General features: G+C 37.6%; 2 protein-coding genes across 4 annotated transcripts in view; one reads left to right on the top strand and one right to left on the bottom strand.

Moving 5' to 3' along the window:
* Nucleotides 1-6979, bottom strand: part of LOC126259681 (transcriptional protein SWT1) — a 260925-nt gene extending 253946 nt beyond the window's left edge. Inside the window, exon 1 of the mRNA XM_049956640.1 lies at nt 6783-6979. Within this exon, the coding sequence (XP_049812597.1) occupies nt 6783-6950 (168 nt within the window). The 5' untranslated portion in view covers nt 6951-6979. The remainder of the gene's footprint in view (nt 1-6782) is intronic.
* Nucleotides 6980-7393: 414 nt separating this feature from the next.
* Nucleotides 7394-25192, top strand: part of LOC126259608 (probable 5-hydroxyisourate hydrolase ZK697.8) — a 102497-nt gene continuing 84698 nt past the window's right edge. For 2 of the 3 annotated variants that reach the window (XR_007546538.1, XM_049956518.1), the window contains exon 1: nt 7394-7711. Coding sequence is in view for 2 of the 3 variants with exons in the window: in XM_049956518.1 (XP_049812475.1) it covers nt 7525-7711 (187 nt within the window). In the remaining variant the exon portion in view is untranslated. Of the gene's footprint in view, nt 7712-7818; nt 7901-25192 lie in introns of those variants that run through there. The other variant, XM_049956519.1, reaches the window with a different exon arrangement.

Genomic DNA, 25192 nt, shown 5'->3' with positions numbered 1-25192 from the left:
ACACGCTACAGGAGTCTTTGGCGCACCAACATTATTCCAATCCTTCAACAGCCTGGATGGGTGGGTAGAATCATTTTCATGCAAGCTGGCACTCTTCCGCACATCGCACAGCCAGAAAAGCAGGTGCTCAGAGGCATTTTGGAAATGCTAGAATTACCAGCTGTCATTTCCCTACAGCTGGGCCATCCAGATCATGTGATCTTAATCTCTGTGACTTCTGGCTGTGGGGTTATCTGAAAAATGTTACCTTCAAAGCTCCAATTACAAATGCTGAATGTGACCCATGGAACATTCTGATCTGTTGTGGAACATGCTGTTTCTTGATTTCAAATTGTGGCATGAAACTGTGGGCAGCATATTGAACATGTTTTGTGCCAGTCTCACCACAGTTGAAAACCAATTTCATTGTTGTTTTTTATGCTGGTTTTGGCCTCAGGACAGTTAAAAACGGATTTTTCCCATCCGATGCAGAACAACCTAGCCATTGTAGATGAGTTTACCTCACTAACAAAATTTTGTGAAATTTATTTTGTTTCAATATTTCTCCCTTCTTCAATAATATTCCATTCAAATTTGATGTCATTCTGAGCAGCAGTTCTTTTTTTACAGTGTTCTGAAACTGAAATTTTAATTATAATCAAGCAGTATAAGATACACAATGATGTGTTTATAGTGTTGACTAAATTTTTAAAACCAGATGGTAAAATAGTCCTCCGAGGTAAAGTGTAACATCAGTTCTTATTAACTGCTAAAAGAAAGTTTTGCACCTGCTGGATATCTGCAAACACATGTAGGTTTAGATTTAGGTGAATGAAGGAATGAAAGAATAAGTTTTTCTGACACAAAAAATTAACTTTATTGTAAAATAAAAACTAAGCAATAACCAAAATAAAGTCAATCTGAAAGTGCACAACTATGCATATTTATCAAACTGAAGTCTGATGCTGGCTGACATGCAACACCATGTTCCTCCAAACTCAATGTATTGTCACAGGCTTGGATCCATCTTTGTATGTTGTCTATAATGTGGTCAAGATGTTGCTGCTCAACCATATCCCACTCTTCGACACCAATAAGAACAGACTGAATTAAGATGGCGGCTCAGACGAGCGACCCGAGTGCCAAAGATTAATGTTGTCTAAGATCGATATGACCTATCGACGCCACATGCTTATTGTTTTGTTTTTTGATTGTTATATCCAGAAAGTTAATTTGGTTGTTCTGTTCTCTTTCAATTGTGATTTTTATATTTTTATGTATCTTATTGATGTCCGAATGGATTTTTTCAATTTTTGTTTGTGGTACATCTATTAAGCAAAGGATGTCATTCATATAACTCAACCAATATAATATGTTGTATTCTTTTGCTATTTTTGTGATCTGTTCAATGTGGTTTACAATAATATTTGCTAAGGCTCCTGAAACTGGGGCACCATTGGTAATCCATATTTTTGTAAATAAAATTCATTAATGAACTGGAAGTAATTTTGTTCTGTTATGAGCTTTATTAATGTGCATATTTCCTTAATGTGTTCATCAGGGAGTTGACTACAAGTTTTCAGGTTCTTATCTATGACTTCCATTGTTTCTGATACTGGTATGTTGGAACACATGCTATTTATATCAAGTGAGAGGAGTGTTCCTGTGCCAGTGATTTTTATATATTCTACTTGTTATATTAGCTGTGTAGTGGTTTTTATGGTTCTGTCCTGTTGTAGTTTGAATTTTTCTGACAGTAATTTTAAAATGTATCCTGCCAGCTTGTAAGGGGGGGGGGGGGGACTTTCTGAAATCCAGTATTGGCCTCACAGGAAGATTCGGTTTGTGGATTTCTGGTTGGCTTCGGACAGGTGCAGTGGGGTTGATCTGTGTCAACTTCTTTTTATCTGTGTTATCCGGTAATATATGTCAATATTTTCCAGAGTGTTTTTTACTTTTGTCTGGAATCTGTTTGTTGGGTCTGATTTTAATTTTGTAATGTTATTTTGTGAGATGAATTCTTATGTTTTTTTCAATGTATTGTTCTTTGTCTACCAGTACTACTGTGTTCCCCTTGTCTGCTTTTGAAATGATAACATTTTCATTTTGAAGTTTTCTCCTAAGCTTTCTGAGTGTTGCAGATTCTGTGTTTTTGTTGTTTTTGTGTTATTGTGTTTTTATACTGGTTATTACATTCTGGATTTCTTTTTTTACTAGTTCTCTAGTTAGTCCAATGTTGGCACTGCTGTTTTCATTCCCACCTTCCCTTGTCAAAACACTTTCTGCTTATATAATTAGATTTTCTAAGTAATCTTCTTTGTACAGCAGTTTCTGTGTGCTTTTTGACCTTGTGAGGAAACACAGACCAGCAAATGGTAAGTAATTACTAAAAAAAAAAAAAAAAAAAACAGTCTCAACGTGAACTGTTTAATACTCTAAAACTAACAAAATTCTATCTTTATAGATCCTACTGATGATGCCTTAGAACAAGATAAGGCGAAACGTGTATGGGATAAATAAATAAAGTAGCAGCAGGAAAAGGTAGTTTTATTTACAAACCAAGTATTTATATGCTTGCTGCACAGGATGGCCACACAAACAAACTTGTGATGTTAATGTTGTTTATTATCAATGTTTGGGTTGTGTTGTAAGCTGAAGTTACTAGGGATAGATGGATTGGTAGGCATTGTTGAGTTTGTTCTAAGCTATTTCAGTGAGGGTAGGTTTTTAATTACACCAAGATGAGTGAATTTTGGTTTATTGGTATCATGGACATCATTTCAGTGATTCATATAAAGTTAAGTTTCAGATATCAGTTTTGGAGTGATATGTGATTTTGTGTGAGCTATATAGGTCAAGTGAAATTTCCAAAACCAGTTTATTCTATTTACATTTATTGAGGTTTTGAGAATTTTTTTGGATTCTGATTGCTGGATTTTTGCGCAAGTTTTTGTTTTGATTATGTCTTTAATACTAGGAATGACATATGTGCACACATCAATACTTGGCACTGACACGTGGAGGGAACAACAAATCCATTCACATCTGCCCAAGGCCCCTTGGTATGCTGAGAAGTGAGCTCCTAATTGCAGCTCACCTGGAGTAGGTAATGAGAGCGAGTTTTTGAGGATCATTGTCATATTGAAATTTAACTATGGCTGCCAATGACACACCTTTACAGACTCCACCTCATACCATTGCCATATTGCAACTATGGAGAGCTCCAGGACATTAATAAACACCACCTTCAGCTGCATTCAATGCAGAAGGGAATCCAACTGGCTGATTAGATAACTTGTCCCGTTGCACCAAGTGCTCAGTTCTCAGGTATTAATCCACTTGTTTATGAAGAATTTATTTAGACATTTATAAATTACTTTATAAATTTACAATGCATTATAAATTTAACATTTATAAATTACTAGTGGAAATTATTTTAAAAGTTGGAATTAAACTGTTAACTGTTAAGTTTTAGTATGTGCCGTGTGTGTGTGTGTGTGTGTGTGTGTGTGTGTGTGTGTGTGTGTGTAAAATCTGATTTGTAATGTAAGGGGCCAATGTGTTTCTGTCTGTATTATTTTGTTTTAACTATCTGTGACATACGTGTTTCCTGGACTATTCAACTTGGAATTTTTAAGACACTGTATGTTGGCCTGGCTGTTCAACTGAAGGCCAATAAATAAATATTTAAAAAAGGTCACACAATTGTCAAGGGCTCTCTTATGTTGAATATTGAAGCTGCAATTACTATTGCACAGTCATCCTACAGCAAACAGGGCAGTATGTCAACAAGGTGTCACATTTGTAGCAGTGAGGCACAATAAATATGCAGGTGAGATCTCATCCACAGCACTCGTGGCACAATTGATATTGAGGAATCATCTCAACCACAGCAGTGAAAGATTAAGGACACAACGGCCTACAGAAAAGGAAGGAATGGACAGGGACAAGAGGGGGGGGGGGGAGTAATAGTATAACACTAATCAGTATAAGCAGGAGCAACTACTAAGAATGGAATTGAATGCATAACATTCAGTCTCCCCCACCATCCTACCAAAGTGTACAGAGCACTTGCTATTTGGGATCCTTCACAACTTTTTCTGTGAAGAAGCCAAGCTGGCACTTAAGAAGCTCTGCTTAGAAAAATGATAAGCACTCTATAACAGGCCACATACCTGCAATCTTTTCAATACATTGGAAGAAGAGAAATGAGTGTAATAGAAGGTGGTTTATTTATTTTCAGTTCCATAGACAGATGTTACAACACCTTTTTAAGTCTATCAGAAAATTTGCTCTGAGCCACTGACTGATTACAAAAGTAGATGAAGGATAATCCTAGCAATCTGGTAAAAGGTACGATTGCAGCAAGCAGAATTACTAATTTTTAGTGACCTACCCAATTTTTTAATCTCCTTTGGCTTTGTATACCTGAAACCAGTATACAGTGGCAAAACAAGGCATGCCTGCAGAAGTAAGACAAATGCATCATAATTTGTTTATTTATAAGTCAGCACAATGTTTACTGCCATTGAGGACGTAATCACAGAATTCAGTGTCCATTAACTCCATTATCCTGATAAAACTATTTTCTCAACATTCAATGCCATATTTACGATTACTTTTGTTTGTTTCTCATTTAACACTCTTAAAAATAGTTTCTGTTTTATTCTGAGTGTGTTTTACTTTTTTGAGGATTAGGGCACATGTTTTGCTTATGATCTATGCCTATATAATAAAATAGTGTACGCCTGCTGAAGGATTTTACAGTTTTGGTTGTTATGGAGTTTTAACTCTTTGACTGCAGTTTGTTCTCTGAATAAGATATAGATGTAGCTCTCATTTCCCATTGCAAGGTATTTGCTTCCCAATAATTATCCATCCCTTCTCCTTACTTTTGTTGTATTTAACCTGTGTTTATTTTAGTGGAAAACAAGACCAGAAAGATGTAGAAATGCTTTTGGGAAGAGTTAAACTTTCTGTCTATGTTTGTCTTATTCATAACTCTTTTCGATTATCTATGATTTCCATCTTTATATTCTTGTGGAGTCATTTTTTTTATGATTTTGTTACACATTACTTTTTTACTCTCACGGAAACCTAACTGGTTAGTAAATTTTATTGTTAACATTTAACCAGCATGGTCAGATGAACTGCATTGACGTCCCTCTAAAGAAAAATAGTCAATGGCTGTTGTAATGTATGTATTTTTTACTTCTAGGCACATCAGCTACTCTTAGAAATGTTCTTGATCAGTACTACCTGGTAAAAAATCAAACTCATAGTCACTATCTGCATAACTTCTTGAAACTGTCTCTTGCTGTGGTATAAAGATAAGCTATCATATGTTCGTTACTTACAGAACAATACCTTGTAAGTGCACGATTCTACTGTTGGCGTAAATGTGTTCAAGGAGCTGTTCAACACCATAGACACTAAACTGATGAGCTTGGGACACATGCCTCCTTTTTTTTCTTTTTCCCATACATAGTTACTCCCCCATTTTCCTTACTAGTTCTACAGGATGACAATACTAGCTTTATGCATCAAGACATATATTTTTAATTTCAGCAATTTCCATGAGATGTTCTGATAACATATCTTCTGACATTAAATTTGCTCTATTATCTTTATGGGTACTAAAAGTTAATTTTTACTACTAAGGTGTCTGTCATCAAAAATGTAATACTGTAATACTTTCATGTTGTGTTTCTATTAGTGTTATCATTAAGCGACAGGAATACGGAAGTGTCCGATTCCACCCGTCTGCTTTGACCCATGACATCATCAATATGGCGGAAATGGCTATTCCAAGTGTTTCCAAAATGGAGACTTTGACATCACTACATGCACACGGCAACAAACACGAAAATAAGTAGAAATAAGACAATAACATCTCCTTAAAAAAATATAATCAAACTAACAACCGTGGGAAATTGGGGATTTTGGGGAGGGAACAAGCTAAATATAACAGCAAAAAATAAATAAATAAATAAATAAATAAATAACACCACGATCCCAAAACACACAAAAAAGGGCTCTTCCCTTGACCTATATAGGTCAACGGCAGCTGACGATACCGCTTCAGACGGGGAAAAACTGTTGAACTACAGAATCAAAGGTTGGTTAATTACGGCCATGTCTTTAGACTGCTTAGGGGTGGCTGTTAAGGCTGAAACTGTTGGGCTGCACTGAATACATACAAATGGGCACAGCCTGTCATGGTATGCGTGATATTCTGGAAAATTGCGAATTTTGCAGAATAATCACTTAAAATTCAAAAATATGCTATGAGAATAAGAAAAGGAGTTTGGAATGGGGAATCATCATAATTTAAAATTTTAACTCTTTCAGGATTTTGTATAGAGACTACATAAAAGAATTTTTATAGTTTTGATGAAAATGCTAGGGGGATGAAATAGGTATGTTTTACCCACTGAGAAATACATGAAGTACTCGCAAACCTGCCACTCTGAGAACACGTGATGTTTGCTACTACGCATTGCGCGTAAAGAATGTTTCATGCAATGTGTGTGTGAAAAAGAGAGAGAGAGAGAGAGAGAGAGAGAGAGAGAGAGAGAGACAGGTGGCCAATGGATGAATAAATAGCGGTATTGTTAGTACTGATCATATGGAAATGTTGCGCCGATTGGCGCGTATCAGTTCTATCCTACGTCCTAGTAACAAGAGATATAGTTACTAAAGACAAAGCGCTAAAATAAAATAATAATAAAAGTAATTTGGTATATTAAGAACGAATGAGTAGTGGCAGCTGTCAAATGAATAAACATATCACCGATACACACGTCTTCAGCTGGATCAGGAGGTTCCCAAGTCGTAACTCCAGTCCTTAAGTTGAAATAAAAATATTTGTCTGGGTATTTTGCTGAAACATACACTTCCCAGTCATTGTTAAGTCTTTTTACAAATTTTCTCTTCACAACACTCATTGTGTTTTGCAACACAGCACACATATATATTCATAACAAACCACCACCTTGCACACAACGTAAACACAGCTGCTGCCAATCGTACGTCTAAAATTGCAAAGATAAAATACGTCGCGAAACTAATAGATGCTCTAATGAAAAAATTTCTCTTTGTGTCAGAAATATCGATTGTTTTCCAGGAAAAAACCAAAATTTCGAAATGATTAACAAGATAAGAAGCACAAATTATGGATTCGAACAATGGCTGTACGTAAGGACTTTTAACAAGTTAATTATTTTGTCATTGTAACTCGAGACAAAAAGACATTTTCAATGTTTATTAAAGACATAAAGTACTGAATTCATACGTACATAAATTATTTCACCGGAACATTAATATTGCCACTGAACCAATAACGGATAAATACAACTTTTTGGGAGAACTCAGTTGGCAATTCAAGGGTATTGCCAACTGTGGTATACAGATAGATTTTTTTCGAAGGATGTAATTGTTGACATGACAGAGTAGAATTCGTGTTCAGAAAATATGAGACATGTTATGCGAATTTAATTTTGTTGTGGGAAAGAGCTCTCGAAATCACATATAAAATGTCTTACTATGGATTATTCAGGCGATAGTTCTGATGCAGAAACCTTAAGATCTGAATGTATAGCCTCTCAGCAAGCAGGAACTGTAGAAAAGCAAACGGAAGATACTAGTGACAAGTCTGTCAAACGTAGGAAGAGGAGTCAGCGATATCGACAGGCTTACCGCGTCGAGTGGGAATCACAACCAGATTTCAAAGGTAACACAACTTGTACAGCTTTGAAAACTTGATTTTGTGTTTACCGCTCCTACTATAACCATTCTGGTATCCTTCTTGATGCAACGTAAAATGCCTAATACTTCATATTCAGGTGTCCATTCATGTTCTCAATACTTAAGATAATTAAAAGTTCCTTTCAAAATTGCATAATCCGTATTCGAGTTAACTGTGAGTACTAATGCAGTTCTATAAAGCAGCGATTATATTGTATACCATTGTTGGCATCGGAATGAAATACATTATGTGAATGTGCTATATATAGTCCGTGAAAACTGTCGATGCGTCTTTGTCACCGTATACGGTGACGTGCGAAATCTGTAAAGCGTCGTGTTGTTTACGAATACTGTTTCTCATTTGCTTCGTCGTTCTTTAGACACACATGTTGTTTAGTCCCAGTTAACCCTTTTCGTATAAAATACATATAAAATTATCTTTAACATGCGTACATAACACGCAACCGAAGCATTTCTTTGACATTTCTCGTTAACTTCACATTATGGGTATAATGTAATACAGCTCCTCTCACGTCAAAATGCCAATGTCTTGAAGAAGGTAACACTGATCAACGTCAGCAGTTTGTTAACCACTGCTGAGTAAAAGCCCTTTCTAGACTTTTCCAAGTATTATAGTCTTCAGTGACCTGTTGCTCTTGCTCTAAGTCATCTACCGTCCTTCCATTAGGTGGTCGCCATTGTCTCTTCGTATTTGTTTCTAGCTACAAACGCCCTTGGCCTATGTGTGTAGGAAGCAACATGCCCACACCATCTCCATTTCATTTTCATTGCAGTCGTAATTACGTTTTCCACTGCAGTCTTTTTCTTATCTTGATTCATTTGTTATTTAACTGTCGCCCTAAATTACTCTAACACTCAGTTCCTGAATGGGTTCTACATAACTGAAAACTGGAAATGCATACGTGAAAACTTAGTTTCAAGAACTCCTATTCCGGCCTAACCACTCCATGCTACTTTCACCCTGCTGTTTCATTCCCTGCCCAACCATTAGATATATTTAATTTTAACATAGCTAATCGATTTTCAAGACTACATTATAACATCATTAATAACATCTTCCATTTGTTGAAGTTTACCTGCAGTACAAGCAAACAATACAATGAAATAGGGATTTGCTCTTCTTCTCTATAGGCCCCATAGAGAGGACGCGTAATAAAAGTTTGGTGGTATGCAGTCTCTTCACCTAATACCTCTTTCAACTGTGAATTTTTAGTTTTTGCTGAGGATTGACAGAAGCTGTAGAACTAATGCATTTCTTCTTTAATATGCTAAAAAAGCAATCAGATTTTTTCTCTTGATTCTAAAGCAGTCCATATGAATATGTAGGTAAAAACCATGGTTCTATTGGACACTGTAAAGTTATGAAACTTCCCTGGCAGACTAAAACTGTGTGCCGGACCGAGACTCGGAACTCGGAACCTTTGCCTTTTGTGGGCAAGTGCTCTACCAACTGAGCTACCAAAGCACGACTCACACCCCGTCCTCACAGCTTTACTTCTGCCAGTAGCTACCTCTCTCCTACCTTCCAAATTTTACAGAAGCTCTCCTGTGACCTGCCAGGAAAGTTTCATATCAGCGCACACTTCGCTGCAGAGTGAAAATCTCATTCTGGAGACTGTAAAGTTAATTTGGCAGACAGATAAACAAGCTTTGGAACTTTTGTCTTGGCATTAGAATATTGTTCTCTCTCAAAACATATAAATAACCATGAAAATCATTGTTTCTACAGTAACTTAACGTTTGCTACTAAAGTAAAATGGTTCACTTACTTAGCACTGGAAGAGCAAAGTTATAACTGATTCACATCTCAGCTAAACTTGAAACTTGAAGTATAGCAAATCTTTCGTAAAGATTTCACTTACCTGTAGTTACAGACTGCTTTAAATCAAATCTCTCCAACTTCACCAGTTAATTTTCTTTTGACTTGTGAAGTATTGGTAGACTGTAGTGTTCATAAGGGACCTGCATGTACTTCTATCAAGTTTCAGCTCCATCTGTAACTTTGTGTAGGTGTTACATCCTTTTTCACAAGGGCCACTTTCTTTGGAACCAGGAACAAATGTGTAGAAACATACTCATGTTTGGCATGCATTGTTAGTGACCTAACCGAGCAAGGGCTTCATGACTTGTCACCTAGATCTGTTTTGTGCAGAACACAGAAATAACAGATATGAGGATCAGAAATCAACGACAACAACACAACCCCACTTCAAACATAGTGAAAATTTTTGTCCTGACCCATTTTATCCATATTTTAAGAAGAAATAGGTAGTGAATAAAAGACAGAAAAACTTTCATTGTCAGTGCATTGTGTACCTGCCTGTTGGAAAATTATGTACTCCCCTAATAGGTTTATTCAGAGTATTATTAGCCTCTAAAGTTTTCAGATACATATGACACCACATCTTAAAATTAACACCAATGATGTTTTAATTGTTTGCACCACTGAAAAGTGTTCATTTAAGTCTATCAGAAATATTTATTTTCCTTTCCCTATTGTTTCACTTAAAGTTTAAAAATTAATTACATTTTGAAAAAAAAATAAAGGAATGAAGAATAATAATTATTGTGTTGCTCGATGGCAGTTATGAATCACATTATGTTTTTTTGTCTCTCCACAAACTGAGGGTGACACAGGTGTATCTACCTTCACATGTCACTTTGGATGTAATTCAGAGGTTTTTGAAAATTCAACTTTAGGTCCATTAATGTTTCAACAAACAATAAAATTTCTTTCAAATTTCGCACTAGCATGTGCTTTTGCTTCTAAATTTTCCTGTTCTACTTGACTGGGAGAACAGTCTTTTTAGCACACAAATTCAGTTAAATTTTATAACCTTTTCTGTTATTTTTTTCTGGAAGCCGCTTTCCACATGTGCTTTTTGGATGTGTCAATAGTATTTTTTTCTTCCATCTGTTACTTGCTTGGTGCTATTGCCATTTGTTCTGAAACACAAAATGCTTTCATTGTCATTTTAAATAATCCTATCTGGGGAATCAAGATCAAAATTTGAATTGCTTTCTTGATGTGAATCTTTGATTAGCTGGTTGTAATCCAAACTCTTAATACATTGTTTGCTTGCTAACAGTTCCCCCAATTCCCTAGTGTCATGTCCACAAGCTACTGCAATTTTCTTGGTAATTACGTCTTTGAACTTATGCATATTTTGCTGTGTATAGCCTTTTTGTCCGTTGAACCTGTTTGTTGAAATTTCACTGATGATATTACAACAGCTGATGAGTTCCTACTCATATCTTCATAAATATTTGTCTCGGCATTTTCATATGGGTAATAAGGAATTAACATCTTTTGAATTTTCTTCCTGGAAAAGTCTTTCTAAATCATTAGATTTCTGACCTTTTTTTTTTTTTTCCCCCCCCCAACAGGGTTGTAACATGATCTAGGTAATCGTTCACACTAGTACAAGAGTGGTGTGCCACCATGAAAGCATGTCCGAACATCTCCATGCAAACATAAATTGCTTAGTCCATTAAGCAGCTGTTGTTCTTTGAAACAAAATGTAAGGCCTTTACACAGCTAAATGGCATAATTTATGTTTAATGTTTTCAAAACTACAATGATTTAATTGAACTTCTCCTCTGCTGACTTGTTAAGATGCTGCGGTTTGATGTGCCATTTGTGTTCTTGGCAACAATCTTAAACAGTACAGACAGTTTGACCTATGTAAATAATGCCGTATTGGCAAGAGATCTGATAGACCCTGAATTTCCATAACCCAACGTCATCCTTGCCACTGCCAAATAGTGTATGTGTTTTAGTTGTCGAGCAGAAGACAGTCTTCATTTGATGTTTCAAAAGAATCCGTCCATCTTCCCTGATAATGTACTACAAAATGGAATAAATACAACGTCTGCATTTTCCTGAGATTCCTCTTTTGTTTCCACATGTTGTACAGTCGGTGCAAGATGCAGAGCTTCTGAATTTGCCATCTGTTAGTCATTTTTCTGGAGCACAGTCCACAGATATTCATTTTATTAGTTGAAGCTCTCATCGTCGAGGTTTGAGCCCTATGTACTAATGTTTTGAGCATGCTGTTCTTCTGTGCCGAGTGGGTGGTAGTTGTCCGCATGTAAGTATACGTTGGTGTGTGCCTTCTTATGGTACACACTGTACTCCAACATGCCATCTGCTCTTCTTTTTACCAGGACATCCAGAAACGGGATCACTCCATCCACTTTAACTACCACAGTAAAATTGATTTTCTAGTTTATGGAATTGAGATGTGTGAGGAAATCTTTCAACTTGTCTCTTGCATGTGGCTATATGACTAAGGTATCATAGACATACCACAAGGGAGAGTTAAGTTTCTGTTGGACTGATTCCAGATCTACCTCCTCGAAGTGTTCCCTATACATGTTGGCAATTGGCAATAACTGGTGAGCATGGACTTTACATGGCTACTCTTTCCATCCACTCATAGTAACAACTGCCAAAAAGAAAGTGTTAATGTCAAGACATGCGTTAAAAGATTGGTCATCTCTCTGCCAAATTTCTGGCCAATAAGTTCCAAAGAGTGTTGTAAATGCATTCTGGTGAAAAGAGAGACTATATTAAAGCTCATAAGGATATCGGAATTAGTAAGTCTAAAGTTGTTAAATGCCCAGCGAAATCCGTGGAGTTGCAAATGTGATGTGGAAATGTTCCAACATAAGGGCTAAGCGTATCTCCTTGAGGTATTTAGCACATTGGGGCACCAGAGTTGCTTTGTCCCATTGTTAGCACCATTGTTTGCCCTGGCATACTTACTCTCATTTGATCTGCAGGTGAGAGAGCTTCAGTTTGTTGCCCTCTTGGGGTCACCATGCTCTTGCTTGGTTCATGTGTATGGAGGTCCCTTTTAATGGTTTTTAATTGTTTACAAATGAATTGGAAAAATTAATAGAAGCCGACCTCGGGGAAGATCAGTTTGAATTTTCGAGAAATGTAGCAACACATGAGGCAACACTGACTGACTGGCTTCTCTTAAAATATACGTTAAGGAAAGGCAAACCTACATTTATAGTGTTTGTAGACTTAGAGAAAGTTGTCGAAAGAGTTTACTGCAATACTTTCTTCAAAATTCTGATTGTAGCAGGGGTAAAAGACAGGGAACAAAGGCTGTTTACAACTTGTACAGACAGCAAACTACGGATTTCATAGTCAAGGGCCATGAAAGGGAAGCAGTGGTTGAGAAGGAATTGATACAGGGTTGTAGCCTCAATCTGTATATTGAGCAAGCAGTAAAGAAAACCAAAGAAAAATTTGTAGTAGAAATAAATGTGCAGGGAGAAGAAATAAAAATTCTGAGGTTTTTTGATGACATTGTAATTCTGTCGAAGACAGCAAAGGACTTGGAGGAGCAGTTGAATGGAATGGTCAGTGTCTTGAAAAGAGGATGTAAGATTAACATCAACATGAGCAAAACAAGAGTAATGGAATGTAAACAAACTAAATCAGGGGATGCGGAGGGAATTAGGTTAGGAAATGAGACACTTAAAGTAGTAATGAGTTTTGCTATTTCAGCAGCAAAAAACTGATGATAGCTGAAGTAGAGAGGATATAAAATGCTAACTTTCAATGGCAAGAAAAGCATTTCCGAAGAAGAGAAATTTATTAGCACTGAATATAGATTTAAGTGTTAGAGAGTCTTTGCTCAAAGTATTTGTATGGAGTGTAGCCTTGAACGGAAATGAAATATGATACACAGTTTAGGCAAGAAGAGAGCAGAAGTTTTTGAAATGTTGAAAATTATATGGATAGATCATGTAACTAATGAGGGGGTTCCGAATAGAATTGGGGAGAAAAGAGATTTGCAGAGCAACAACAGAAGAGGTTTGACAACATTATTAAAATTCTTTCTGAGGTGTGGATAATACAATTTGGACACAAGGAGAGTGAAAATCAATGTGTTTGAAAGATGAGTCTCATAAAGTGATGACCCATGACAGAGTACTGAGTGCTGTTGCTCACTGGTGAGGTGTGCAAGTTGTTATCCATCTCCCAGACAAATGAGTCCATCTTCAGTAAAAGGATGAAAGATCAAGTTTTAGAGTTTGTGGGTTTAGTTTACCGTTCTGGAGTGCATGGATTTCCCATGTGCAAAAACTGTTGTTGGGTATCCAGATCCAAAAAGCATGTGTGTTTGCAAGTTCAACAGCTGCCAACTCTTCAGCAAGTTAATCTTTGTGATGGATTTTATGTGAGAAGCAAAGGATCCAACTGGTTGTACAAATCAGCCTCCAGTACGGATTGAATTTGAAAATGTCAATGAAGCTGGGAGATATAGTAAGTGCCATCACATATTCTGTTTCTTTTCTCTTCTGGAAGGTCATGAAACTTATTCGGAGCACCGGATGACCATCATTCTCCTGGGTATGAGATGCTTTCCACCAAACATTTACAGATTGGATTTGATAGCCAAGAAGTCCCGTGTTATGTGGTTTGCTGGATTATCATGTGCAGAACAATGTCCTTATTGACTAGGAGACATATATGTATGAATTTCTATCCCAGATGAAACTCGTCCATTGATTAGTATCACTGCATATACAACAAAAGACTATTGTACCATCAGTCCACAACTCTGCCTGAGTAATGCTGTACCCTGTAACTGTGTTGAATTTTCTTAGTAGTCATGCTCCTAGAGATTCGAGATGTTGCAGTTTTAGCTTTTTGTGGTGCAGCCTGTTCTGTCTTCAGTCTGTGTGAATCATTGTGTTACCTTGTAAAACAATGTGGCTGTACAGAGCTCCTGCATGTGCTTGTTCTGAAGTATCACAAAATACAAGAATCGGAACTTCATGATTTTTAGTAGTAAGTTATGAATGCTGGGCAACGAAATGAAAATTAGGTGACAGGTCACAAACTTTTTCTAGCCAAGTGCATGTCTTAGCCAGGTGGTAGAGGATATAGGTTCCTTGTGCAAGGGTTTCTCAAAGCAGGATCATGTGATGATAGTGGGTGGAGTGGGAAACAGTATTGATAGGGATCGGGGCTACAGTATTGAGTGTTATCTTGTGAAAATAGCCTCTGCAACGACCCACACCAATGTTGGGCTGGTGCCCGCTTTCATGCGGCATGATCAGCCCCAGTTGAACCGCTCTGTCAGGAGGCTAAATATGGATTTGGATCAGTTACATAGGGCGGCCACTCTGGCAGACATTGGATTGGTCCCTGTCAAGGCTATTGATAGGGGGTATTTCACAAGGCATGGCCTACACCTCAGTAGGAAAGGGAAGGGTAAACTGGCAGGGTTGTTAGCGAAATCCACAAGGGGTGACACTAGTACTCATGGATGTACCTCTTTTTTAGACTAGTATCAGTGTCCAATGAGAAGTTCAGGCAGGCAGGTGCTAAAGAGGTCCAAAACTCACAAGATTCTCACAACAGGAAAGTAAATAATAATGTTACCATATTTAACCAAAATATTGGTGGATTAAAGAAAAAGTAGATTCTCACAAAAGTAAAGTAAAAAATAATGTTACCATTTTTCACTAAAATATTCCGGGATTGAATAATAAAGTAGATGAGCTCCTGGTTTGTTTAAATGACATTGAATCTGATAATGTGATAGATATACTATGCCTGTCTGAGCATCACATTGTCTCTGATATGGAAAAGGTAAATATCAGTGGTTATAAACTAGCTGCACATATGAGTAGAGAGAATAAGGTGAGAGGAGGAGTTGCCATATATGTCAAAAGTTATCACTGTGTAAAAAGCTTAGTTTTGTCTAGAGCAACATTTAGAAGCATATGCCTGTTGACTTAAGGAGGTCTCTTTTATAATTGTAACAGTATATAGGTCCCCTTCAGGAAACTTTCATTTATTCCTGGAAAACTTGGATGCCTTGTTGTGTTATCTGTCAGATAGGGGAAAGCAAATTATTATTTGTGGGGACTTCAATGTTGATTCACTGAAAGAGTGTAATAGGAAGAATGACCTGGAAGTCTTGCTCGGTTCTTTCAATTTGACATCTGTTATTAATTTTCCTACTCGGGTAGTAAAGGACATCAGCACATTGGTAGATAACACCTTTATAGACCAAGATAAGTTTAAAAACATAAATTCTTGTGTCCTGTTGAGAATGGCCTTTCTGTTCAGCTAGTTACAGTATATGACATAGCTCCATTCAGTATTTCAAAACTACCCTCAAAGTTGTGCATTCAATTAATGACTCAACAATTATAAATTTCAGAGAAAATCTACAGCAGTTAGATTGGGATGAGGTGTACAAGGAACCCGGTGCTAATTTAAAATATAACTTATTTCGTGATACACTTGTAAGAGAATTTGAAAACTGTTTCCTCGAGAAAGTAGTTAAATCTAATTATAAGAAACCATGCAAAAAACCTTGGCTCACTAAAGGAATAAAAATATCTTGTAACCACAAAAGGGAACTGTATCTAACAACAAGAAAGAGTAATGACCCAGAAACAGCCAAATACTATAAAAACTACTGTGCTACGTTAAGAAAGGTTATTAAAAAGTCCAGAAGCAATTGCATCATGTCTGAGATTAATACCTCTGATAACAAAATCAAAACAATTTGGAATATTATTACAAGGAAGACAGGGCAACCAAGAGTACAGGATGACGGCATTACCATCAAAGCGAATGGAAATTTGACAAGCAACAAGCTGGAAGTCGAAAACATTTTGAATAATCATTTTTTAAATGTTTTACGGAAAATAGGATCTAAATTTCATTAGAAGAAGCAAGGCAGTTAATGGAAGAGACCTTACCCACACCATTTTATATGATTGAAATTCCACCCACTTCCCCTTCTGAAATTAGGAAGATAATAAACTCTCTCAAGAATGAAAGCTCATATGGAATTAATGGCATTTCCAGCAGGATAATAAAAGCTTGTTCCCAAAGGATAAGTGGGATTCTTAGCCACATATGTAATAGCTCCCTGAAGCACTGTGTTTACCCGGATAAACTGAAGTATGCCGTTGTTAAACCACTGCATAAAAAAGGGGTTACGTCTGACATCAAGAACTACCGCCCAATCTCTCTTCTGACTGCCTTATCCAAAATTCTTGAAAAAGTAATGTGTTTTAGAGTAGCTTCACAACTCTGTAAAAATAAAGTTTTAATAAAATGTCAGTTTGGTTTCCAGAAAGGATTTTCTATGGAAAATGTTATATATACTTTCACTAATGAAATATTAAATGCTCTGAGTAACCGGAAGTCACCTGTTGGGATTTTTTGTGATCTCTCAAAGGCTTTTGATTGTGTAAATCATGGAGTACTTCTAGATAAGCTCAAGTACTGTGGTACGAATGGGACAGTGCTCAAATGGTTTAAATGATACCTAACTGGAAGAGTGCAGAAAGTTGAAATAAGTAGTTCATATAATATGCAAAAAACTGGTGATTTCTCAAACTGGGGAACAATAAAGAATGGGGTTCCGTAAGGTTTGATCTTGGGTCCTCTGCTGTTCTAAATATATATTAATGACTTACCATTGTATATGCACGAAGACGCAAAGCTGATACTTTTTGCCAATGATACAAGTATAGCTATCACACCCAACAGACAAGAATTAACTGGTGAAATTGTAAACGATGTTTTTCAGAAAATCAATAAGTGGTTCTCTGCAAATGGGCTCTCATTAAACTTTGACAAAACACAGTACATACAGTTCCACACAGTAAATGGAATGACACCATTAATAAATATAGATTTCGATCAGAAATCGGTAGCTAAGGTAGAATATTCAAAATTTCTAGGTGTATACATTGATGTGGAGCTGAACTGGAAAAAACACACTGAAGATCTGCTGAAATGTTTATGCTATTAGGGTCATTGCAAATTTTGGCGATATACATCTCAGTAAATTAGCTTACCATGCCTATTTTCATTCTCTGCTTTCATATGGCATCGTATTCTGGGGTAACTCATCATTGAGTAAAAGAGTGTTCATTGCACAAAAGCGTGTAATCAGAATAATTGCTAGAGCTCATCCGAGATCATCCTGCGGACACTTATTTAAAGAGCTAGAGATCTTCACTGTAGCCTCACAATATATATATTCACTTATGAAATTTGTTATTAACAATCCGAACGAATTCAAAAGTAACAGCAGTGTACATGGCTACAACACTAGGAGAAAGGATGATCTTCACTACTCAAGGTTAAATGTAACTTTGGCTCAGAAGGGGGTAAATTATGTTGCCACAAACATCTTTGGTCACTTACCTAATAGCATCAAAAGTCTGACAGATAGCCATATAGCATTTAAAAGGAAATTAAAAGAATTTCGTAATGGCAACTCCTACTTATTAGATGAATTTTTGGATATAGTAAGTGGGTAATTTCCCCAACCCCCACAAAAAAATTAAAAATATTAAGTGTCATGTAGTATTTTGTGTAATGTAATATCTTGTATAGACACCTTTTATTAACCTCACACGTTCCACATCATTACGAAGTGTCGTATTCATGATCTGTGGAACAAGTACTAATCTAATCTAATCTATACACCAACAACTTTAGTCTATGTATTAATCTCTCCCTTTAGCTCTCCATTCCCCCACCATGAACCATGGACCTTGCCGTTGGTGGGGAGGCTTGCGTGCCTCAGCGATACAGATAGCCGTACCGTAGGTACAACCACAACGGAGGGGTATCTGTTGAGAGGCCAGACAAACGTGTGGTTCCTGAAGAGGGGCAGCAGCCTTTTCAGTAGTTGCAAGGGCAACAGTCTGGATGATTGACTGATCTGGCCTTGTAACAATAACCAAAACGGCCTTGCTGTGCTGGTACTGCGAACGGCTGAAAGCAAGGGGAAACTACGGCCGTAATTTTTCCCGAGGGCATGCAGCTTTACTGTATGATTAAATGATGATGGCGTCCTCTTGGGTAAAATATTCCGGAGGTAAAATAGTCCCCCATTCGGATCTCCGGGCGGGGACTACTCAAGAGGATGTCGTTATCAGGAGAAAGAAAACTGGCGTTCTACGGATCGGAGTGTGGAATGTCAGGTCCCTTAATCGGGCAGGTAGGTTAGAAAATTTGAAAAGGGAAATGGATAGGTTAAAGTTAGATATAGTGGGAATTAGTGAAGTCGGTGGCAGGAGGAACAAGACTTCTGGTCAGGTGACTACAGGGTTATAAACACAAAGTCAAATAGGGGTAATGCAGGAGTAGGTTTAATAATGAATTGGAAAATAGGAACGCGGGTAAGCTACTACAAACAGCTTACTGAACGCATTATTGTGGCCAAGATAGATACGAAGCCCACACCTACTACAGTAGTACGAGTTTATATGCCAACTAGCTCTGCAGATGACGAAGAAATTGAAGAAATGTATGATGAAATAAAAGAAATTATTCAGATAGTGAAGGGAGACGAAAATTTAATAGTCATGGGTGACTGGAATTCGAGTGTAGGAAAAGGGAGAGAAGGAAATGTAGTAGGAGAACATGGATTGGGGCTAAGAAATGAAAGAGGAAGCCGCCTGGTAGAATTTTGCACAGAGCATAACTTAATCATAGCTAACACTTGGTTTAAGAATCATGATAGAAGGTTGTATACATGGAAGAACCCTGGAGATACTAAAAGGTATCAGATAGATTATATAATGGTAAGACAGAGATTTAGGAACCAGGTTTTAAATTGTAAGACATTTCCAGGGGCAGATGTGGGCTCTGACCACAATCTATTGGTTATGACCTGTAGATTAAAACTGAAGAAACTGCAAAAAGGTGGGAATTTAAGGAGATGGGACCTGGATAAACTGAAAGAACCAGAGGTTGTACAGAGTTTCAGGGAGAGCATAAGGGAACAATTGACAGGAATGGGGGAAAGAAATACAGTAGAAGAAGAATGGGTAGCGTTGAGGGATGAAGTAGTGCAGGCAGCAGAGGATCAATTAGGTAAAAAGACGAGGGCTAGTAGAAATCCTTGGGTAACAAAAGAAATATTGAATTTAATTGATGAAAGAAGAAAATATAAAAATGCAGTAAATGAAGCAGGCAAAAAGGAATACAAACGTCTCAAAAATGAGATCGACAGGAAGTGCAAAATGGCTAAGCAGGGATGGCTAGAGGACAAATGTAAGGATGTAGAGGCTTATCTCACTAGGGGTAAGATAGATACTGCCTACAGGAAAATTAAAGAGACCTTTGGAGAAAAGAGAACCACTTGTATGAACATCAAGAGCTCAGATGGAAACCCAATTCTAAGCAAAGAAGGGAAAGCAGAAAGGTGGAAGGAGTATATAGAGGGTCTATACAAGGGCGATGTACTTGAGGACAATATTATGGAAATGGAAGAGGATGTAGATGAAGATGAAATGGGAAATACGATACTGCGTGAAGAGTTTGACAGAGCACTGAAAGACCTGAGTCGAAACAAGGCCCCCGGAGTAGACAACATTCCATTGGAACTACTGACGGCCTTGGGAGAGCCAGTCCTGACAAAACTCTACCATCTGGTGAGCAAGATGTATGAAACAGGCGAAATACCCTCAGACTTCAAGAAGAATATAATAATTCCAATCCCAAAGAAAGCAGGTGTTGACAGATGTGAGAATTACCGAAAAATCAGTTTAATAAGCCACAGCTGCAAAATACTAACACGAATTCTTTACAGATGAATGGAAAAACTAGTAGAAGCCAACCTCGGGGAAGATCAGTTTGGATTCCGTAGAAATACTGGAACACGTGAGGCAATACTGACCTTACGACTTATCTTAGAAGAAAGATTAAGGAAAGGCAAACCTACGTTTCTAGCATTTGTAGACTTAGAGAAAGCTTTTGACAATGTTGACTGGAATACTCTCTTTCAAATTCTAAAGGTGGCAGGGGTAAAATACAGGGAGCGAAAGGCTATTTACAATTTGTACAGAAACCAGATGGCAGTTATAAGAGTCGAGGGACATGAAAGGGAAGCAGTGGTTGGGAAGGGAGTAAGACAGGGTTGTAGCCTCTCCCCGATGTTATTCAATCTGTATATTGAGCAAGCAGTAAAGGAAACAAAAGAAAAATTCGGAGTAGGTATTAAAATCCATGGAGAAGAAATAAAAACTTTGAGGTTCGCCGATGACATTGTAATTCTGTCAGAGACAGCAAAGGACTTGGAAGAGCAGTTGAACGGAATGGATGGTGTCTTGAAGGGAGGATATAAGATGAACATCAACAAAAGCAAAACGAGGATAATGGAATGTAGTCGAATTAAGTCGGGTGATGCTGAGGGTATTAGACTAGGAAATGAGACACTTAAAGTAGTAAAGGAGTTTTGCTATTTGGGGAGCAAAATAACTGATGATGGTCGAAGTAGAGAGGATATAAAATGTAGACTGGCAATGGCAAGGAAAGCGTTTCTGAAGAAGAGAAATTTGTTAACATCGAGTATAGATTTAAGTGTCAGGAAGTCATTTCTGAAAGTATTTGTATGGAGTGTAGCCATGTATGGAAGTGAAACATGGACGGTAAATAGTTTGGACAAGAAGAGAATAGAAGCTTTCGAAATGTGGTGCTACAGAAGAATGCTGAAGATTAGGTGGGTAGATCACATAACTAATGAGGAGGTACTGAATAGGATTGGGGAGAAGAGGAGTTTGTGGCACAACTTGACCAGAAGAAGGGATCGGTTGGTAGGACATGTTCTGAGGCATCAAGGGATCACCAATTTAGTATTGGAGGGCAGCATGGAGGGTAAAAATCGTAGAGGGAGACCAAGAGATGAATACACTAAGCAGATTCAGAAGGATGTAGGTTGCAGTAGGTACTGGGAGATGAAGAAGCTTGCACAGGATAGAGTAGCATGGAGAGCTGCATCAAACCAGTCTCAGGACTGAAGACCACAACAACAACAACAGCTCTCCATTTGTCTTACATCTGGTCAGAAGTAGTGACCCATTTCGCCAATTAAAAGTTCTGTCATTTTGTGAGGGCTGTTCCATTGTTTCCTTTATTTATTGCTCATTGTGCAGATTGAGTAACATTGGGGATAGGCTACAACTGTGTCTCATTATCTTCTCAACGACAGCCCCCCTATCATGTCCTTCAAAGTTTGTAACTGCAGTCTGGTTTCTGTGCCCATTGTAGGCAATCTTCTTTTCTCTGTATATTATCCCTGCTACCGTAAGAATTTCAGAGAGTTTTTTCCTGTCAAAGCTGTCAAAAGTCTTCCCTAAATCAGCAAATTCTGTAGACTTCGGCTTATCTTTCTTCAGTCTATCTTCTAAGGTAAGTCATTAAGTTTCTCCTTGTGTGTTAGTACAGTTCTTCAGAATTCATTGTGATCCTCCCTGAAATCAGCCTTTACCAGTTTTCCTATTTTTCCGTAAGTAATTCATGTAAATGCAATTTTGTCATATGATGACATGGTTGGAGACCGTGGCTGTTATTTGAAGACTAATGTTGTTGATATTGGGACAGCAACCAGCCACAAATTTGCTTTCAGTTCCTTTATTCAAATGGTACCGTTACCGGTTTAAAATCGTTATGATTCACCTTCAAGCAGTTTACACACTTCCCTTATAACATGTGGTGTTTATGTTTCTTGAAAGCATGTGTATTTCTCATTACCTGGCGAGGTAAGTTTAATGCAGTTTTGTCATATGATGATATGGTTGGAGACGGTGGCTGTTATTTGAAGACTAATGTTGATGATATTGGGACAGCAACCAGCCACAAATTTGCTTTCAGTTCCTTTATTCAATGGGTATTGTTACCTGTTTCGAATCGTTATGATTCATCTTCAGATGGTTTACATGCTTTCGTTATAACATGTGGTGTTTATGTTTCTTGAAAGCATGTTTATTTCTCATTACCTGGCAATGTAAGTTTAATGCAAACCATCTGAAGATGTAACTATGTAGCAACTGGAATTTTTGCAGTCTTCTGCAATTCAGAGGGTATTTTGCCTATCTCATCTATCTTGCACACCTGGTTGAATAGTTTTGTCATGATTGGCTCTCCTCAGAATCTTAATAATTCCAAAGGAATGTCATCTGCTCCAGGGTCTTGTTTTGTCTAAGTCTTCTAGTCCTCTGTCAAATTCTTCTTGCAGTATCATAGCTCCCAACTCATCTTCATTAACTTCCTCTTAGCTTTCGATAATATTGTCCTCAAGTTCATGTACGGTAATAAAAAAATAAACTAATTTATAAGAAATATTCCATATTTAGTCTTTATTCCTTCCAGAAGTTACAATCTGCTGCAAAACATAACAGCCTCATAAATAATTCAGATTAATTGGGGGGGGGGGGGGGGGCTGTGCTTTGTTTCTGCAGCGCACCGAGTTATCCCTGCTCTGCTATTCCTGCCCCTCCACATCCCTCCTCAACCCCACCACCCATCCCAGTAGATTGCTACTTATGTAAGGTGCACTTTGCTTGTGTGGATGTGTGTGAATTTTCTAATTCAGGAGGACGACTCTGTCTCCGAAAACTTAAATATTTTAGCAGTCTCTTACATTGTCACTGTCTGTGTGGTGAGTAGCAGTCTGTTCTTTTTATATTGTTGTTAGCCATTATGTGTAAGTTTTATTTGTGGAAATTGAGTTAAATTACTAATTTGGTTCCTCATGACAATGGTCAAAATTAAGAGTACATGAAAGAATTTTCTGATTGTCAGCTCCTTGCACTTTGTTGTAGAGTTGCACCCTCTTCAATATGAAGTTAGTGTCTGTGTGCAGCAATAGCTGCCACAGATGACAGTCCATTTGTGTTTGGAGAGTGACTGAATAGATATAAACAACGAATAGCATGAACCTATATAATGTTCATCATCTTATTTTTCTGCACTTAGGATCAATAGACACAGTTTTTGCAGTTCTGTAAAATCATGCTTAACTGACTAATTTTCAGTAACTTAGAATTTATGTTACACTTCACTGACTTCCTGGTGATGAATCCAGATTTTCCATGTAGAGTCTTGTCAGAGGTGTGTGCAGCAACTAGCATTGTACAGTTTATTTACTGAAAGTGGACACAGTGCCATAGGATGTAATCACATATTGATGTCACAGAGTACATCTTTGTAAGCCTTTCAAAAGAATCCAGATGTGACCAGTAGTGGGCCTGCGTGGGATCTTCTTTCACCAACACAAGATGCCTGACCCTCTAAAGCCAGGACATAGTCATCTCTGAAACTTCCTGAGGGAGCAGAATTGTGCTCAAGACCAGATATTGCACCACATTCTTTCCCTACTATAGACATTACAGATTGAGCTGGGTGCTAATCCTAGCCCAACACACAGAGTTAATATACCAATAAGTTTCATTACAGACTATAGTCTTCTTTGTGAAGAACTCATTATTGCAATAATTTTCTTATTGGGTCCTAAAACCAGAAAGCTCTGCATCTATTATGCAATCAGGCCTGAACTCGTGATTCTTTTTCTGCTCATGATGGTGAAAAGCGTATGTTGGTGTCATTTTCAAGTCCCTCAGAACTGTGTTTGTCATTTAAGTGTTTCTGAACTGCCTATTATATTTTGGATTGTTCACCAAATGGCTCATGGGGAAGCTCTTTTGCATGAAACTTAAAGGAGGTTACTTTGAGATGTTAACTTGAATTTTGTAAAATTCACCATTTACCTCACTCTTAAACTTTCATTGTGATCAGAATACATAAAGCAGAAATGAAGGATCAGTAGTTTATAGGGTAAAATAAAAGTAATTGTTAGTTTGTGAGTTTTGAGTAAAGCAAACAGAAATCCAGATGAAGAACAACACCGAGTCATTAGTTTTCTGTTATTTGAATGTTCCATGAATCAACTCTCCCTATGTTGCGGAATGAATCAGTTTTACAATTATAGGACACTCTCTCAGTGAATTGTGTTGCAAGTTGCTGATCGTTTACATGTTTTTCTATTTACTATGATTTCTACTAAACTGTGTTCACTCTCTCTCTCTCTCTCTCTCTCTCTCTCTCTCTCTCTCACTCACTCGTTGACAGCAAATTTCGTAAGGCAGACTGTGTGGCTATATCAATACTCCAGCTGTTCCAAAAATGTGTATAAGAGTTTTTAGAGTAGTGGTTGCCACTTATTATACTTACAGCACACTACAGTGGAACAAACACTTCCTTGCTCAATAATGAGTTACATCAGAATATGATGTGTAAAACGTATTGGAAATGAAGTCCTATGCCTCTTGGCAGAGCGTAGGGGAATAATGCAGGAGACCTGCACCGCCGTACTAATTGAGGTGGTTTGCCATTGCCTTCCTCCGACTGTAATGGGGATGAATGATGATGATGATGATGATGATGATGAAGACGACAACACAACAACACCCAGTCATCTCGGGTCAGGTGAAAATCCCTGGCCCCGCTGGGAATCGAACCTGGGACCCCGTGCTGGGGAAGTGAGAACGCTACCGCGAGACCACGAGCTGCGGACGTTAAACATATTAGTAAATGAAATTAGGGATGTGAGTCAAATATTTGACATTTACATCTCCAAAATCTGATTTATCAAAA

Source organism: Schistocerca nitens, chromosome 5 (genome assembly GCF_023898315.1).
Source record: "Schistocerca nitens isolate TAMUIC-IGC-003100 chromosome 5, iqSchNite1.1, whole genome shotgun sequence".
Classification (NCBI taxonomy): domain Eukaryota; kingdom Metazoa; phylum Arthropoda; class Insecta; order Orthoptera; family Acrididae; genus Schistocerca; species Schistocerca nitens.
This window is presented reverse-complemented; position numbering and strand designations above follow the sequence as displayed.